At 35.0% G+C, this 18,680-nt stretch overlaps 1 protein-coding gene across 2 annotated transcripts in view; it reads left to right on the forward strand.

Annotated features, from left to right (window-relative positions):
- The window catches only part of SCYL2 (SCY1 like pseudokinase 2), a 54,171-nt gene extending 37,267 nt beyond the window's left edge, over positions 1 to 16,904 (forward strand). Inside the window, exons 12-19 of one of the 2 annotated variants that reach the window (XM_068970456.1) lie at positions 3,160 to 3,273; positions 4,248 to 4,380; positions 8,240 to 8,358; positions 9,857 to 9,957; positions 11,851 to 11,917; positions 12,055 to 12,150; positions 13,155 to 13,274; positions 14,523 to 16,904. In XM_068970456.1, the coding sequence (XP_068826557.1) occupies positions 3,160 to 3,273; positions 4,248 to 4,380; positions 8,240 to 8,358; positions 9,857 to 9,957; positions 11,851 to 11,917; positions 12,055 to 12,150; positions 13,155 to 13,274; positions 14,523 to 15,167 (1,395 nt within the window). In that variant the 3' untranslated portion in view covers positions 15,168 to 16,904. The remainder of the gene's footprint in view (positions 1 to 3,159; positions 3,274 to 4,247; positions 4,381 to 8,239; positions 8,359 to 9,856; positions 9,958 to 11,850; positions 11,918 to 12,054; positions 12,151 to 13,154; positions 13,275 to 14,522) is intronic. The other variant, XM_068970457.1, reaches the window with a different exon arrangement.
- Positions 16,905 to 18,680: the final 1,776 nt, after the last annotated feature.

The following is an 18,680-nucleotide window of genomic DNA, read 5'->3' on the forward strand; positions in this document are numbered from 1 at the left end:
AAAATGATTATTGTTCTTTTTACTTATCAGAAATGTACTATTCTGGAAGGTTTGATTTACTGTAGTTTGGATTGCTATATACCTTCTTCCTAAATGAGTAATTAACGTATGAATGAAAATGACAAACATGCATGTGCCTTTTTCTTAAGAAAGCCTTAAGCAGGTACTCCCCATATTCATGTTTTTTTCATGCTTGGTTACTCAGTCTTCTATTCAGAAATGTTGTTGCTTTTGAATTGAAGTTAATTTGTATAGCAGGTAGGTAGAAAAGCAGATAATAATTTAGTGTGAGCATCCCTAATGCATGAAAAGTCATGGCATTCATGTCACAGAGTGCTTTAAAACATTGCATACTTTGCCAAACTTTTAGTTCTTTGCTACTAAAATTTTGGTTCTATGGAATATCTGGGAAAAAAGTTTGGATTGCTATTAAAAGTATAATTTAGTTTGAGCTTTTTTCCCCCCTACTGTGGAAAGAACATCTGATTACATAAAGGTTTCATATTTAAAAGTTTATACTTTCTTTGCCAGTGTAGAGATTCTAGTAAAGTAAAGCATAGAAGTTTAGTTTTTATAAGTAGAAGACCAAGCTTTTTTTTTTCAAATGTGAACCTAATACCATAACATATATGGTTACTTTTTTGATTCACTTCAGTCTTTATCTGAGGTCTTTTATATTATTCAAAGTTGTGAAGTTGAATTTAAAATTTTTCCTTATAACATAATTTCTTACTTCCTTTGTCCAAATGACATGGAATGATTGGGAAAGGTATACTTACTGTTACTTTTTGGCACTTTCCAAAGGAATTGTGAATTACAGCTTGAAACATTCCCACAGGCCCTGTGTAGCCAACCTGATTATATATTCAGCGAGATTAGGGAGAAAAGGGAGGGTAAAGTGATGTGTAAGTCATTTTTCTTCATAAAATGAAGTGAAGTGAAGTTGCTCAGTTGTGTCCGACTCTTTGCGACCCTATGGGCTGTAGCCTACCAGGCTCCTCCGTCCATCGGATTTTCTAGGCAAGAATACTGGCATGGATTGCCATTTCCTTCTCCAGAGGATCTTCCCCAGCCAGGGATCGAACCTGGCTTTCCTGCATTGTAGGCAGACGCTTTACTGTCTGAGCCACCAGGGAGTCTTTTCTTCATAAGGGGGTTACTTCAGCAAATAAGTTATCATCCAGTATTTTACTAAAATAATTAATATATAATTCAAATGGACTTATGCAACTTTGCCAAGTTTTAGAAACCAGCATTTCTGATGTCATTTCACTAGAAGTGTTTAGTCACCAGTCCAAGCATTGCTTGGTAAGAGTCTGATAAAAGTTAAAGTCTGTCTAAGCTTTGGGAGAGAGAGCAAGAGCATGAAACGAAGATCTTTTTTCCTCACGCCTCATGCAAGTAAGAAGGCTAGGAAGTAACTCGTGAATATCATTTTTGGAGTGGTATTTTTAAAGTGAAGTTTGATTGGGACTATGAACATTTAAGAGGCTAGAGAGAGTTTAGAAAAATATTTGGAAAATTAAAAGATGGTTTAGAAAAGTTAGGATCATTAGAGGCATTGATAAATGAGAACCAGTTTTAAAAATTATTTACCTTTAAAATTACATGGAGAGCTTGTGTTCATTCTCCTCTCCCCACCACTGATTGTAGAGAAAATAGAATGTAAAAGGCAGAAGTTGCTGCGAACATGCTAATTGGACTTGCTTTTGTTTTATTTTTTCAGTCCCCTGTTCTTAGGTCTCCTTGTATGGAGAGAGCTCTCCCCTCCTTTAGCTAAGTGATTTAGACTTTGCCTCTTTATAACCTGCTCCTAGATCGTGTGGCATAGTGCATATATGGTGTGTTCAGTCCAGTCTATCTCAGATGAATTCAAGACTGATTTACTGTTCCCCTCTGGTAACAGGAGCACAGGGTCTCACTGACTGCTCAGCCTTGCTCATTCTCCTCTACCAACTGTGGAAAAATAGTCCCTTAAATGTAGCTTGTATTTCTTCAAATTATGTCACCTGCTTAATTATTATACTTCTGAATGGATATTAATATTAACTCTCTTCTTTCTGTCTGCCTTTTGGAAATCTAGGAATAAGTTTAAGTAGATAAAATATTTGCCAAAATTCTGATATCAGATTCTTAGTGATTAATTCATTTCTGTCTAACTACAAATAAGTGTATCTTTGTTTGCCAGATATCATCAATAACTCCTTCTCTGATACACGTTTATACCTCCATTTTCTTCAGTAATCTCTTTTGTGCTTTTCTATAAGAATCATTCTGCCTTATAAGGTATCTGAGATGTGGGTTCTTCAGCCAGTTTTTTCTCAAGCCATTTCCTGTTCTTTTTCCTATCTCATACAATCCTCCATCATCCTTCCTTTCCTCTGTTATACTCTCTGTTCCCAGTTCCAGTCATTTACACTGTGGCATAGCATTAGTTTGCAAGAATGTTTTAAACGACTTTTCCTGTTTCTATCCATTATATTTGCTTTAGTTTGAGATTTTAGAAATACTTGAAAATATCAATATAAAGAAAATTTAAATCCTCTCTCAGAGGTGCCCACAGTTCAGTTAACATTTCCAGATATATCCTTCCAGTTCTTTTTCCTAAGTCTGTAGACAGATACATGTTTTAAAAATTGGAATGATATAATAGTATTTTATTACATTTATCCTCAATATTATTAAACAACCTTTGAACATATATTTTAAAATGTTTGTATTATATTCTATGATACAGATATTGTAACAGCTAAGAAATTCATTATTTAGGAGGAATAGTTCTACATGAATTGGTATATTTGATTTTTCTCTCATGAGAGAGAGCAAAATTTAGATGTTACTTTCTTTTTTAAAGATGTTCCTGTTTTTAAAATTAAATGAAGAATTGTGTTTTCAGAGAAAAATTAGGAATATTATCAGGAAATTTTGGTACATGTGTTGTGTGACCTATCATGAATTTGAGTGAGGTCTTCTGAGCCTGTTTTCTCAGGCTGTAAAGTAGAAAATCAATAATAAGTATTTTTCTTTCAAATAGCTTTTGAAAGGATCAAATGATAGATAAGAGTTTATTTCAAACTATGTGACAATATTAACCATGCAAATACAAAATGCTTTTTAAATATGTTTCTCTGAGATTGATCCAATTTATTTTATTAATAGGAACTCTGTCTAAACATCATTCCAACCTTTGCAAATCTTATAGACTACCCATCCATGAAAAATGCTCTGATACCAAGAATTAAGAGTGCATGTCTGCAAACATCTTCCCTTGCTGTAAGTAATTACATATTTTTATTTGTCTCTCACTTCTCATTGGCGTAGTAATTTTCTTATTGTTTAGTAATCTTTTTATAGTTTGTTCATATGTTTCATCTTGGCTCTAAGTAGCCTATAAATAGTACAGTGAAAGTGAGCAATAGCTGTAGTTTGCCCGGATATGTTATTTTATAGTATTCCATCCCTGACATTACTCCGTCTGCTAGTGCTTCAGTAGAAAATTCAAGTAATTTTTTTTCTTAATCCTCTTTCGCTTTAAGCCACAATTTGTTTTTTTTACCACCTAAATTGTTTTCTGCTTTTCTTAGTTTACTTAAAAAAAATAATTTTATGAATATTATGATCCTGATTCAAAGTATTCTATCTTAAAAAACTCTAGCAAAGAAAGTAGGGTGTGAATTGTTTATCAAAATAGTCAAGAGACTATAGATAAAATTTTGATAAAAGAGCTCCTAAATACCAGGTTTTAGTGACTATATTCAAAATATATTAAAAAATATAAAACTTCAGATATGGCAGATAGAATTTTCACATATTGTTAAAATATTTAAGAATGACTTGAACATGAATTAGAGAAATATACTAGAGGCCCAGTAAAATTAATTATTTGGTGGGAGAATATAGTCCTTTTATAGTTCAAATGACCTCAAGAAAATATTCTTAGCAAGCAAATATATAGTAAAGCTTCTCAAATCCTAATTACTTTATTTAAAATAACATGCAAGTAAAATCATTCTTTGCCTTTAGCTACTTAGTATCCTGGTAAAGCAATCATCAATTTTCTGAAACAAATCAGAGGAATTTATAAATATGTGAATTTTCTATATTAATAAAGGATGAGAGCTTTTAACTTTTCTTTCATTTTTGAGATTTTAACATGTACTTATATGAAGATTAGACTCATGCTTAAAATACTTTGGTCTAGATTGTGAAGACCTGAAATGACTAATTCAGTTTACCTCTTTTAATAGGTACGTGTAAATTCATTAGTGTGCTTAGGAAAGATTTTGGAATACTTGGATAAATGGTTTGTACTTGATGATATTCTACCCTTCTTACAACAAATTCCATCCAAGGAGCCTGCGGTCCTCATGGGAATTTTAGGTAGCTGAAAACTTAATGTCATTTGATGCTACTTTACTGTTTTATAATCATGCACGTGAACTTCTCAGTCTGTAAAACCGTTTTGCTCTCTTTTCATGTATATAGCATTCAGTAACTGAAGAATGATGGTGTAAATGTCATGATGTAACTTTTCTCTCTTATTAATTTTAGCAAAAGTGGTAGTACCTGACATTTACAAAGGGATAAAAACATTTGGGAATCCCAGCTTCACAAATAGCATGTAGTTTTCCCTCTAAAAAATGATACTAAATAAGAGAGGCAAACAAAGCTACTTGAAATGCTGATACCAATCATAATAGTAATACCTAATGTTTATTTGTTAACCGATTTATAAGAGGCACTCTGCTAAGTCTTTTCTGCATTATCTTATTTTGTCCTCTCTAAAATCTAATGAGATTTGGTACTTTTATTTCTGTTTTACAATAAGGCCATGAGGTTTAGCTAAATGAAGTAAGTTATTCAAGATTATACAGCTAAAAAGTGGTAGAGTTGGCTTTTAATTTAGATATGTTTAAATATGAACACAGGGCTTCCATGGTGGCCCACTAGTAAAGAACCTACCTATCAGTGCAGGAGACATGGGTTCAATCCCTGGGTTGAAAAGATTCCCTGGAGAAGGAAATGGCAACCCACTCCAGTATTCTTGCCTGGGAAATCCCATGGACAGAGGAATCTGGTGGGTTACAGCCCATGGGGTCACAAAAGAGTTGGAGACAACTTACCAACTAAGCAACAACAACAAAATATGAGCATATAATTTTCAATGCTAAGTGCTGATAAAGCATTATGAGCCTTACAGCACCTTCTGGTCATCAGCATGCTAATTATAAATCACTCTATTAAAAAAACTCTGAAATTGTTTATAAATAGTTGAAGTCCAATCTGGAAATGCTGGGGTCTGCTATACTATTAGCTTTAGAATCACATAAACATTAACAAGTTACTAAACTTGAAGTTCTGTGTTAATTTTGAAGAAAATCTATGTTATTCAGCCATGTATCTTAAATACCTACTATAGCACCTGATTTATAGAATAGCCTCAGTAAATATTTATAGGAATGGTCAGTAAGTAATCTGTTGTGGACCTCTGTGGACATAGAAATTTTGTGATATGTTATGAAACTTTTGAGCTCAAGGAAATTAGTCTTCTTGACAAGGAGTCTGACATAATGAAAAGAGCCCTAACCCCAGTTCTGGCTGTGCCAGTTCCTGGATTGACTTTGAAAAGTTTCTTTATCTGTCACATAAGGGTAAAATAATGTCATTAAAGGAGTTTTGTGAGAGTTCAGTGAGACCAACTGAAGGGAAAGTAATGAGCATAGTGCTCTGCAAACAAATATTTAGTGGGCATACAGAGTTCTTTGAATATATAAGTGAAGTGTGCGTTCATTGGAGAGTAATAGGAGGTAGTGTGTTCTCTAGCTTTAGCTTATATACAAAATTCTGATGCCATGAAAGCATTCAGAGATTGAGGAGCAAATGTGCTCAGTTTACCAAATGAAGGCTTTGTGAAATAGGTATAACAGCAGGGTCTTGAAAGTTGAGTAAATATGTAAGACAACAAGGAAGGATTGTGTGGAGTTAAATTATTAAAGTTCAGAAATGTTGAGTCTGATTGGTTGAAGTGAATAAAGGTATAGGACCTATGCTTAGATACTTTTGAGTGAGTAGTATGAAATATACATTTAGTTGTGTTCAGAATACAGAGACATTTCTGTAGCCTTACTGCTACACTGTAAGAACTATGCCTGATTCGAATAGGCTTTTCCTGGTACTATCATTGTTGTTGTTCAGTCTTGCTCAGTTGTGTCTGACTCTTTGCAGCCCATGGACTGCAGCACACCAGGCTTCCTATCCTTCACCATCTCCTGGGCCTTGCTCAACCTCATGTCCATTGAGTTGATGATGACATCCAACCATTTCGTCCTCTGTCGTCCCCTTCTCCTCTTGCCTTCAATCTTTCCCAGCATCAGGGTCTTTTCTAATGAGGCAGCTCTTCGTGTTAGGTGGCCAAAGTATTGGAGCTTCAGCTTCAGCATCAGTCCTTCCAATGAATATTCAGGATTGATTTCCTTTAGGACTGACTAGTTTGATCTTCTTGCTCTCCAAGAGATTCTCAAGAGTCTTTTCCAACATCACAGTTCAAAAGTATCAGTTCTTCAGTGCTCAGCCTTCTTTATGTCCAACTCTCACATCCATACGTGACTACAGGAAAAACCATAGCTTACTAAAAGGACCTTTGTTGACAAAGTAATGTCTCTGCTTTTTAATACGCCGTGTAGGTTTGTCACAGCTTTTCTTCCAAGGAGCAAGTGTCTTTTAATTTCATGGCTGCAGTCAGCATCTGCAGTGATTTTGAAGCCCCCCAAAATACAGTCTGTCACTGTTTCCATTGTTTCCCTGTCTATTCGCCATGAAATTATGGGACCAGATGCCGTGATCTTCATTTTTTGAATGTTGAGTTTTAAGCCAGCTTTTTCACTCTCCTCTTTAAACTTCATCAAGAGGCTCTTTAGTTCTTCTTCACTTTCTGCCACAGGGTGGTCTCATCTGCCTCGCAGAGGTTATTGATATTTCTCCTGGCAGTCTTGATCCCAGCTTGTACTTCATCCAGCCTGGCATTTCACATGATTGTACTCTGCATAGAAGTTAAATGAGCAGGGTAACAATATACAGCCTTGACATACCCTTTTCCCAATCTTGAACTGGTCTGTTGTTCCATGTCCATTTCTGACTGTTGCTTCTTGACCTGCATGCAGATTTCTCAGGAGGCAGGTAAGGTGGTCTGGTATTCTCTTGAAGAATTTTCCGCAGTTTATTGTAATCCACACAATCAAAGGCTTTAGCATAGTTAGTGAAGCAGAAGTATTTTTTCTGGAATTCTCTTGGTTTTTCTGTGATCCAGTGGATGTTGGCAACTTGATCTCTGGTTCCTCTCCCTTTTCTAAATCCAGCTTGAACATCTGGAAGTTCTCGGTTCACGTACTTTTGAAGCCTAGCTTGGAGAATTTTGAGCGTTACTTTGCTAGCCTGTGAAATGAGTGCATTGGTGTGGTAGTTTGAACATTCTTTGGGATTGGAATGAAAACTGACCTTTTCCAGCCCTGTGGCCACCACTGAGTTTTCCAAATTTGCTGGCATATTGAGTGCAGCACTTTCACAGCATCGTCTTGTAGGATTTGAAATAGCTCAGCTGGAATTCCATCACCTCCACTAGCTTTGTTTGCAGTAATGCTTCCAAAGGCCCACTTGACTTCGCACTCTAAGATGTCTGGCTCTAGGTGAGTGATCACACCATTGTGGTTACTGGGTCATTAAGGTCTTTTGTATAGTTCTTCTATGTATTCTTTTCACCTCTTAATATCTTCTGCTTCTGTTAGGTCCATATCATTTCTGTCCTTTATTGTGCCCATCTTTGCATGAAATGTTCCCTTGGTATCTCTAATTTTCTTGAAGAGATCTCTAGTCTTTCCCATTCTATTGTTTTCCTCTATTTCTTTGCATTGTTCACTTATGAAGGCTTTCTTATCTCTCCTTGCTATGCTTTGGAATTCTGCATTCAGATGGGTATATCTACCAAAAAAAATACAGGCTTTTACAGTTACACTATTTTAAGCCAAAGAATATGGGATAAGTGTGTCATGGTATGTTAAATCTAAACCGACAGTAAAGCTGAAATCATTCTGATACATATGTAAGAACATTCTTCTTCAAAGCATTTATAAGGAAAAATGTGTAACTGTACTGATTATCAAGAGCTTTTATATAGATACATTGTTTTTCTGATTTCTGTTAATTTTGTATTGAATTATAACATTTATTCTTTTTTTAAAATCAGGTATTTACAAATGTACATTTACCCATAAGAAGTTGGGAATCACCAAAGAGCAGCTGGCTGGAAAAGTATTGCCTCATCTGATTCCCCTGAGTATTGAAAACAACCTTAATCTCAATCAGGTAGGAATATTTTTGTGCTTTATTCAATTTATTCAGCTTACTCTTTTCTCGGCATTGAATGTATAAATATATTACATATAAACACTGATAAAACAAGGAAAAATATGTTGAAGAGGTATATGAAGAAAGTGCTTTTTATATTCAAAGTAAGGAGTATGTGAGTTAGAAAGAGGGATTATTGAAAGCCTTGTTCAGTCAATCAGTTAAGTCGCTCAGTCGTGTCCAACTCTTTGCGACCCCATGAACTGCAGCACGCCAGGCCTCCCTGTCCATCACCAACTCTCGGAGTCCACCCAAACCCATGTCCATCAAGTTGGTGATGCCATCCAACCATCTCATCCTCTGTCATCCCCTTCTCCTCCTGCCTTCAATCTTTCCCAGCATCAGAGTCTTTTCCAGTGAGTCAGTTCTTCCCATCAGGTGGCCAAAGTATTGGAGTTTCAGCTTCAACATCAGCCCTTCCAATGAACATTCAGGACTGATTTCCTTTAGGATGGACTGGTTGGATCTCCTTGCAGTCCAAGGGACTCTCAAGAGTCTCCTCCAACACCACAGTTCAGAAACATCAGTTCTTTGACTCTCAGCTTTCTTTATTGTCCAGCTCTCACATTTGTATATGACTACTGGATTTGCGGAGGGAAGAAAGTTTCTAGAGTCTTCCTGTAATATGTGGTATTACTGAAATAAATTGTTTCTAAAGTACCATAAGAATTATTTAACTAAATTTTAGCTAAAACTTAAACTATGTTTTGAGATTGAGTTGGATATTCTTATAAATTTTAATTATTTGAAAGTTAGATTATGTATATTTAATATTTCTACTAGCTTTTTAGAAAACAAGTCATTTTTATAATGATCTAATAAAGAGTGATTTTTTTATGCATCATTAAACAGATTGTGGGCTTCCCAGGTGGTGCTGATGGTAAAGAACCCGTTTGCCAAGCAGGAGATACAAGAGATGCGGGTTTAATCCCTAGGTTGGGAAGGTGCCCTGAAGGAGGGCATGGGAACCCACTGCAGTATTTTTGCCTATGGAATTCCATGGACAGAGGAGCTGACAAGCTGCAGTCTGTGGGGTTGCAAAGAGTCGGACATGACTGAAGTGACTTAGCAGGCATGCACACATGCAAACAGATTGTGGTGAGATATGCACATATTAGGTGGTCAGTTTTGGATTAGTCTAAAAAAAATCAATGTGTAATAACTGGTGGAATTGAATTTATATACGACTGCTGAGTAATAGCTGTTAGACAGCTCAGAATATAAAACTTATTGAGACATGTTTTCTGGAACTTAAAATATCACCACTGTACAAAGATACTATAAAAGCTTGCTATGATATTCTGAGCTAAAATATGTGTAATCTGTTCTTGTGTCATCAGACCTATGGGTCATATTCTAGTAAAAATAGAGAATATTATGAATAACTTGTGGAATTTTTTTATTCTATTACTTTGTTGCTAACTTGAAACATCCTATCAATTTCTTATTATACCAGTTCAATTCTTTCATTTCCGTCATAAAAGAGATGCTTAATAGATTGGAGTCAGAACATAAGACTAAACTGGAGCAACTTCATATAATGCAAGAACAGCAGAAGTAAGTAGGTTGAATATGAATCACACATGGTCCAGAAGTGACATTAAAGTTGTGTCATGGTTGATTTCCTAGAATATGGATGAAAAAATTTGAAGGATTTCAATTTGACTATATGGAAAAGACCCTGATGCTGGGAGGGATTGGGGGCAGGAGGAGAAGGGGATGACAGAGGATGAGATGGCTGGATGGCATCACCAACTCCATGGACATGAGTTTGGGTGAACTCCGGGAGATGGTGATGGACAGGGAGGCCTGGCGTGCTGCAGTTCACGGGGTCGCAGAGTCGGACACGACTGAGCGACTGAACTGAACTGAAAGCATGTAAAAATTTTCCAGCAGATTAAGTTAAACTGAGTTTAAATAGAATGTTGTTGAAAATCTGATGTTATTTCTAAATACAAAAGCATAACATGATATAATCTTAATGTTTTCTCTACATAAAAAAAATTCTGTTTCTGAGAAAAATCTCTTGTCATATTAACCACCAGCATTGTAAAATCAGGGTGCTGATCACCAAGAGCATCACTTAAAAGTTTTTTTTCAAATCTTTGAAATCCTTGTGTTTTGATTTCTGCTTTTCTCTTATCTAACCTTTGAAACATTTACAGAGAATTCATTCCATATGTAGTACCAGAGCATCCACCTCTTTTTTGTGTCTGTCTTATAGAGAGGATTTTCTAAATTTATCTGCAAAATATTAGTATACAAAGGATGAGGGGAAAGATGAAAATTATTCAATAGAAAATGCCAGTTTTTGTGATCAAATCTTCACTATATTCTTTGCTCCAAAGAAAAAGATGAGTTTAGAATGCCCATTAATGTTTAACCCTGAGCCAAAGGCATCTGAAAATCAGTAAAATTGATACAAGTCACGAGCCAGATCCTCCAAAAGAAGCTTTTTTGGTCTTGTTCCAGTGTAAGATAAAGGCTTTATGGGAGTAAATACACAAGGTGTAAAATGACATGAAATAGCCATTTGTATATGCTAAATATCCTGTGAGATATATACGTCTATGCTGCTGCTAAGTCGCTTCAGTCGTGTCCGACTCTATGCGACCCCATAGACGGCAGCCCACCAGGCTCCGTTGTCCTTGGGATTCTCCAGGCAAGAACACTGGAGTGGGTTGCCATTTCCTTCTCCAATGCATGAAAGTGAAAAATGAAAGTGAAGTCACTCAGTCGTGTCCGACTCTTAGCGACCCCATGGACTGCAGCCCACCAGGCTCCTCCGTCCATGGGATTTTCCAGGCAAGAGTACTGGAGTGGGGTGCCACTGCCTTCTGCATATATGTCTATACATACATGTATATATATGTATATATATATATGTATGCTATTAATGGTTTGACTGTGTTAGCATAGGAACCCTGAAAATCTTTAAACATTACAACAGAGAAATTTTCTATCTAGTATTTATACTTGAGGTGTAAATGAACCTTTTCTTTTTTTTCTTCCTATCTAAATAAATGTTACCTATTTTTCAAGGCATAGATCTTGCCCACATCTTTGATTCAGTGATTATAGAATTTATTGTTAGAATCATAGATTCTAAACTTAATCATGTTAAGTTCCCATATTGTATCTTGTCTCTCAGTGAGCTCTGAACTCTGGTATGGTAAGAACCGTCCTTGCATGATTTTATGACACCCTGAGTAAATTCTCCAGTAAATCTCAAATGTTTAGTTTTTTTAAAAAAACTTGTGTACAAATGTTACTTGTAGGGGCAAGCAGACACTAATAGTAGTAAATAATGAAAAAGATTATGACTCTCCTTAATGAAGTTGCAGTTTGTTTAGGTAGTAATAACTTCTATGTGGGTGAACTATTTTTAGGACAAGTATTTTAAAAACAATTCTTTTTATAGCTTTGTCATAACTCAGCTCTTTCTTACAGATCTTTGGATATAGGAAATCAAATGAATGCTTCTGAGGAGACAAAAGTTACAAATGTTGGGTCTCAGGTAAGAAGATATTTAGATCATTCTAATTCTGGGGGGAAAAAAGTGCTTGGCAGTGCACTCCATTTCAGAAGCTTCTGATCTTTAAGTAGTAAAATTTTGCACATTGTTCAGCTGGTTGATTTTTTTTTCTGTTTCAGCAGATTGACAAAGTCTTTAACAACATTGGAGCAGACCTTCTGACTGGTGGTGAATCAGAAAATAAAGAGGATGGGTTACAGAATAAACAAAAAAGAGTAAGTTTCTTTACTGTTCTTTTGACATTCGTATTTATATTATATGACTTCTATAAACCATAGATTTTTTTTTTGTTGAGAAATACTATTTAGCTTAATAGGAACATTCTTTAGTTATCTTTATGAAATTTAAAAGTTGTCACTGGGTCATGACCTAACCCATGTTGAGAATAAACATGCTTAATATTTTTAACTTCCTTTTTTATTCATTCTCCCACATTGGTAATGTTTCTAGGTTGCCTGACTTCTTGTCCTTTCTGTTGTACTTTGTCAGTCACATCCCTTGATAAATTTTACAGTGTCTCCTCTCTGCTCCTGATTTTGAATAATAAACTATAAAACTGTAGTTTCCAGCTGAAATATTGGTTAGCATCCAATATAAAAAATATATCAAATTTGAATTTCGCTAAGGGCAGTTTTCTTCTATTCATTCAACATGTATGAGTACCTGTATGTGTAGAACCAAGACACTGTGGTTTACAAAATTGTACGAGGACATACTGTGGGCTTAAAGGTTGGCAAAGCAGATCTAAGATAAAAGATGCTGAATTTGATGCAGACATTAGTCTCAAAAATATTGTTTATTCATTTTTTTTTAAGTTGTTTAATTCTTTCTTAGCTTTTGATGAATTCTTAAAATATTTTTTGGAGTAAGAAAAAAACAGTTGAACAAGAATCTCCCAATATTATAGCTAATTCATGTTGTACAGCAGAAATGAATACAACATTATAAAGCAATTATCCTCAAGTTAAAAAAAAAAATAAATGAAAGGTATATATTAAAAAAGGAAAAAACCCAAATAGAAAACCCACAAAACTAAAGTATAACTGACTTTAGTTATACTGCTGTGGCAGTCACCAATACAGTAGTTCGGGAACTACTTGGTGCTGCCAAGTATTGTCAAATGGTATTGTCAAACAGACAAAAAAGCAATGTTCTGCTTTACAAATGAAATTATGAAAGTTGTCAGTTAACTTTTTTTTTGCTGTTGTTTTGTTTTAAGGCATCACTTACACTTGAAGAAAAACAAAAATTAGCAAAAGAACAGGAGCAGGCCCAGAAGTTGAAAAGCCAGCAGCCTCTTAAACCTCAAGTTCACACACCTATTGCTCCAGTCAAGCAGGTCAGCGTTCATATTTTTTGTGTAATTATACTACTCTTAAGGAGTAAGGTAGTATAGAACCTAGTCTACCTAGTGTTTTATGAAAATGTATTTCAGAAAATACTTTAATATATAATTTCTAAGAAGTATGGGCATAAAGGATTTTCCAGCACCTCCTCAATAACCTGCCAAATGTACGATGTTTTGTGATAGTACTTGTTACCAATATAGAAGAAGCTAGATTAATGGGACGGTTCTTTAAAAATACTAGGTCTGTGATACTAATTCAACTCTGCTCACTTTGAATTGATCAGGAATATTATGTTCATGCATTTATGTATTTTTGAGCAAGAAATAATTTTCATTTTTTGGCTTTTTTGTTATAGTCATGTTTGTAACTTGATTTAGGGATTCTTACCTATATGTCTTGACCAGTATTTATTTCCTTCTGTGTTCTAGGCACTGATTTAGGTGCTGGTTTTAGAACAGTGATTAAGTTCTCTGCTTGGAGAAACTTTATACTCTTACCAGTTTCAGAAATAACTTTATCTTAAAAGCTTTCTTTAAATTTTTGTTGTTGTTGTTGTCTCCTAATCATTAAACTTTTTCCTCTGGGAAGAATCTTTCTGGGCCAAGAGGCAAAATAAAGTATTTTGTATGTACTTATATAAGAATAAAGAAATTTAGAAAACTAAATTTCCACACAATTGTGATGAAAGTCAAAATACAAAAATAATGAAGTATCCTTTCTGTGGGACTTCCCTGGTTGCTCACTGATAAAGAATCTGCCTGCCCATGCAGGAGACCCAGGTTCTTCTATCCTTGTGCTGGGAAGATCCCGTGGAGAAGGAAATGGCAACCCACTCCAGTGTTTTGCCTGAGAAATCCCTTAGAGCCTGGCAGGCTACAGGCCGTGGGGTCGCAAAAGAGGCACGCAACTTAGCGACTAAACAGCAAGAACATCTTTTTCTATAGTACAGATCTAATGAGAAAAATGCAATTCTGCTTTTTGGTAGAGGCACAATGGGGGAGACAACATTTCATTTAATCGGAGTTCAAAGTTTTGTTCCCTGTCATCAAATTGTTGCAAATGTTCATCTTTAAAGAGCCTTAAATATGTGGCAAACTGGGTTTGGCCTATGAACTGTGTAGTTTGCTGTCTCAGTGTAGACAAGCTTAATTTTAACTTGTCCTTTATAATAACATTTATCAAGTGTTTTACTAATTTTAAAGTAATTTGGAATAAAGTAATTTCCTTGTATTTTTCAGACTAAGGACCTGACAGACACGTTGATGGATAACATGTCATCTTTGACCAGTCTTTCTGTTAGCACTCCTAAAATTTCTGCTTCAAATTCCTTCACTTCTGTTCCTTCCACGGGCCTTGGCATGATGTTTTCTACACCAATTGACAATACAAAGAGAAATTTAACAAATGGCCTAAATGCTAACATGGGCTTTCAGACTTCAGGATTCAACATGCCAGTTAATACAAACCAGAACTTCTTCAGTAGTCCAAGCACACCTGGAGTGACCAAGATGACCCTGGGAACGCCTTCCGCCTTGCCAAGCTTCAGCGCTGCCAGTGTTCCTCCTACAGGCGGAAAGCAGGCTCAGCAAAGACCCACAGATATGTCTGCTCTTAATAATCTCTTTGGCCCTCAGAAACCCAAAGTTAGCATGAACCAGTTATCGCAACAGAAACCAAATCAGTGGCTTAATCAGTTTGTACCTCCTCAAGGGTCTCCAGGTATGGGCAGTTCAGTAATGGGAACACAGGTGAACGTGATGGGACAATCTGCCTTTGGAATGCAGGCTAATCCATTCTTTAACCCACAGAACTTTGCACAGCCACCAACCACTATGACCAGTAGCAGTTCAGCTAGCAATGATTTAAAAGATCTTTTTGGGTGAGGTGTCATGCTCCTATTTTTAAAGGATTACTTCAGTTTTAATCATGGGTAAGCTGATTTACATCTTTATATAGCTGGCTTGGAAGAAGTATTTCTGTGGGAGAGTGGTCCTGTGATAGGAAAAAAAAAACTGTTTTCATGCCAGCATAGTAGTTGTATGGACTCCTAACAGTTGAGGTTTTTAAAGCATTGAGGATTTTTTTTCCTCTTACCAACTCCTCTTCAGGTTTTTAAAAGACCCAACCCATATCAATCTCAATGAGAAAAAAAAGACACCTGAATATCTTGAATAGCAGAATTTTTAAGTCAAATGTTTATTTTGGCTTGTATATCTTGGTGTTATTTTAAAAGTTGAGTTGATGGTAATTGCAAGTTTCATCTGTTAAATACTACATGGTACACAGTCTGCCTTCACAAGTCATTAGTCTTCATTTTAAATATGTGAAAAATCTTGATGCTGTATTGATTTGTTTGCATTTAGCACAACTGAGAAAATGATACGCATAATGAAAAGGATCAGGTCATTTGCTTTTCCAATCTTATTCTCAGATGAACTAATGTTTAGTACAAAAGACTTGAGAAACTACTGCAAAATTTAATTTAACCTTAATTTCATTGGTTCAAACTAAAGGCATTATTAACTGTCATAAATGCAAACTGATCATTGTAAATTATTTTTTAGCATGGTCTGCCTCAAGTAGTAATGTATTTTTCTCCGTTTACTTGGATATGTTTAGAGTCACTTTTTTTCCTCCTGTGTCACAGACAGAAGAGGTATGTACTGATTTGTACAGGTATTTGACAAAGCCGTCTCTGTGCTTTTTCCTGATTGCTGCATTCATGCTTCATTTTGAATTGAAACTTCAGAGGTTGCAGCATATATGAATTGCATTTTCAAAAGGAGATTTGTAAGAATTAAACTATATTTAATGAGTAAACTTTTGAGATTTCTGCTGTATTGTTTCAAATGTAATAAACTGTACTTCTCTAAAAATGAGCATTTGTATCTTCTGGTTGCAATTTTCAGCTTGTTAAGTCTGACCTCATCACTTACTGCATCTGAAGTTTAGTTCTTTTCTCAGAATTTTAGGGTCTTTCATTCAAACATTCTATGTTTATAATTAGCCATTTTTAGGAAAAAAAGGATAAATTCTTCTAACAGGAAACATGCTTTCTTTTTCAAGGCCTTTCTCTGATGTTTTTCTTTGATTAGCTGATCAGTCAACTGTGGAGTCTTATGCCATAGATGTCATTTGTATTCTGTTAAGTTATATTCCATCATTATAACTTTAAACTGATCTTTCAGAGAACTATAATGTATTATATTGTAACTGCTGCCATAGAGTTGTGGATTTTAATTATCAGAAACCAGCAATCATTTAAAATAAATCCTATGAACTTTACTGTGCTGACACTACATTTATTCATTGAAAAAATATATATCCTCACATTGAACATATGCTACTTAATTATAAGATATAATTTGATAATATTGCTGGCAGCATTCAGTAAGGAGGTATTTAAAAAAATAAAAAGTCAGCTTTATGTCTGGTTTTTCTTCGAGTGGTACTTTTTACATGGTTTTAGGAAAAGACTCAGGAATGCTGAAGAAACTTACCAAGAAATGAAAAGCACTAGGGAAATCAAATGTTTTTGGCAAATGCATTCATACCAGATTGTGTCTTATTTGTAACATAATATCTATCTTGAGAAAAGTTTACATAAGGAATAAAATTGCACAATGTTGAAGAATTTTTCTTAGTAACAATTCAGTAGTCACTGTTCTTTAGGAAGTTGCTTTTTATTTTGTAAAATAACTTCATGTCGGTGTTGAACTCCTAATAAGAAAATTTACTATAACTATATAATTTGAAAGTAAATATAAAAACAGATTATTTGAGAAATATTTGTGATTGTTAGGTAATTTCCACATCTTGAAATTTGTTCATTCATTGAGGTAATGGTGCTATATTTTTAGAAAATTTTCTATACATTTTTCCTTCTTTTTTGAAGGTATTTTAAGTCATTTCTATCACCTGAACTGTTACCATTGCCTTTTTCTGTTGTGAAATTGCCTCTAAAAATAGTGCTGTTTTTAGGCTTGTATTTCTATGTGAACAAAATTTTCAAAGTATTGAATTACCTTAAAATTATTTCAGATATCAACCGCATTTAAGTCCTTGTGCATAGAGTAGAAAATTGGTAGTTAAAAAGCACCTGTCTCCAAAAATTACAAGAAAGATTCTCTTTATTTGAATTGGTTCTTTATTCTCCTAATGCTAAAGTGTGTGGTGTATTTGGAGGATGCATAAAAGGAAATGGAAATAGACTGTGTACTTGGTTGGGGTTTGTTTGTTTAATTTAATTTTTATTTGGGGACACATATAACCTTTCATGTGAATAAGTTAAGGACATAGGTTTTTGCTATTTTTTTCAACCTGTAAAATACCTCACATGGTTGCTTTTACATATTAAAGGAAAAGGTATATGTGAAAGTACCTGATAGCAAGCACAGAGTATGCACCAAATAAATTTCAGCTTTTATAAAACTTTCTATATTAAGTTGTAATTTCATGCTTTGTTATTCACTGGTCTTGAAATAATTTTAGAACAGAACAAATTATATGAATTCAAACAGTATAGGATTTTAAGAGATTATGTGACTGGCTCTCAAACTATTACTGTGACAATAATAAATATATCTTACATTACAAACCCAGTATATGAGATTTATATCTGAAACAAAAGTTTCATAAAACCTTTAACACATATAGTATATTATTATTATTCTATCCTATTAATTAAAAAAAAATCTGGTTATAATCCCTAAAAAGATTTGATTATGTCCTTTGGGTAAAACTGAAATAATTAATTGCTCTCTTTCTCCAAGCAGGTATAGGAGCAGAGGATCAGAGATTTACATGGCCTAAGCCAAGAAGGTTAGGGCCAGAAATAGAGGCTAGATTTTCTTTTTTTCGCTATTCTGCAGTCCAGTGCTTTTTATCATAGTGGCATCCTTTATATATCCTTTATTATATGAATTCTGGAGTTGCTTTTGTCGACATGGTTAAATATGGTGAGTGTTATGTGTTCAAGACTTCAGTTCAGTTCAGACTTGGTACCATAAATATGTTTATGTTGGAAAAATTGGTGTTGCAGTGGAAGGTGGAGGTGATAAAATAGAAATGCTCAAAATCAGCCTTTGGGCTTTTTCTCTGAATTGTGATGAGAATGGTTGGGGGAGCCAGGTCAGCAGTGCTTGCAGTACGCAGACATGTATTAATAATAGAATTAAAGCGTACAGTTTTGGTTGAGGAGGAAGCAGTATGGTGGAAAAACCCATTTTACCATACTGGAGCTTGTTAGATATTATTGATGGTGGAGGAAATGGCAACCCATTCCAGTATTCTTGCTAGGATACTCCCATGGACAGAGGAGCCTGGCAGGCTATAGTCCATGTGGTCACGAAGAGTTGGAAACAGCCGAGCACAGGACACACACAGGTATTATTGAT

Source organism: Capricornis sumatraensis, chromosome 4, assembly GCF_032405125.1.
Source record: "Capricornis sumatraensis isolate serow.1 chromosome 4, serow.2, whole genome shotgun sequence".
Lineage (NCBI taxonomy): Eukaryota > Metazoa > Chordata > Mammalia > Artiodactyla > Bovidae > Capricornis > Capricornis sumatraensis.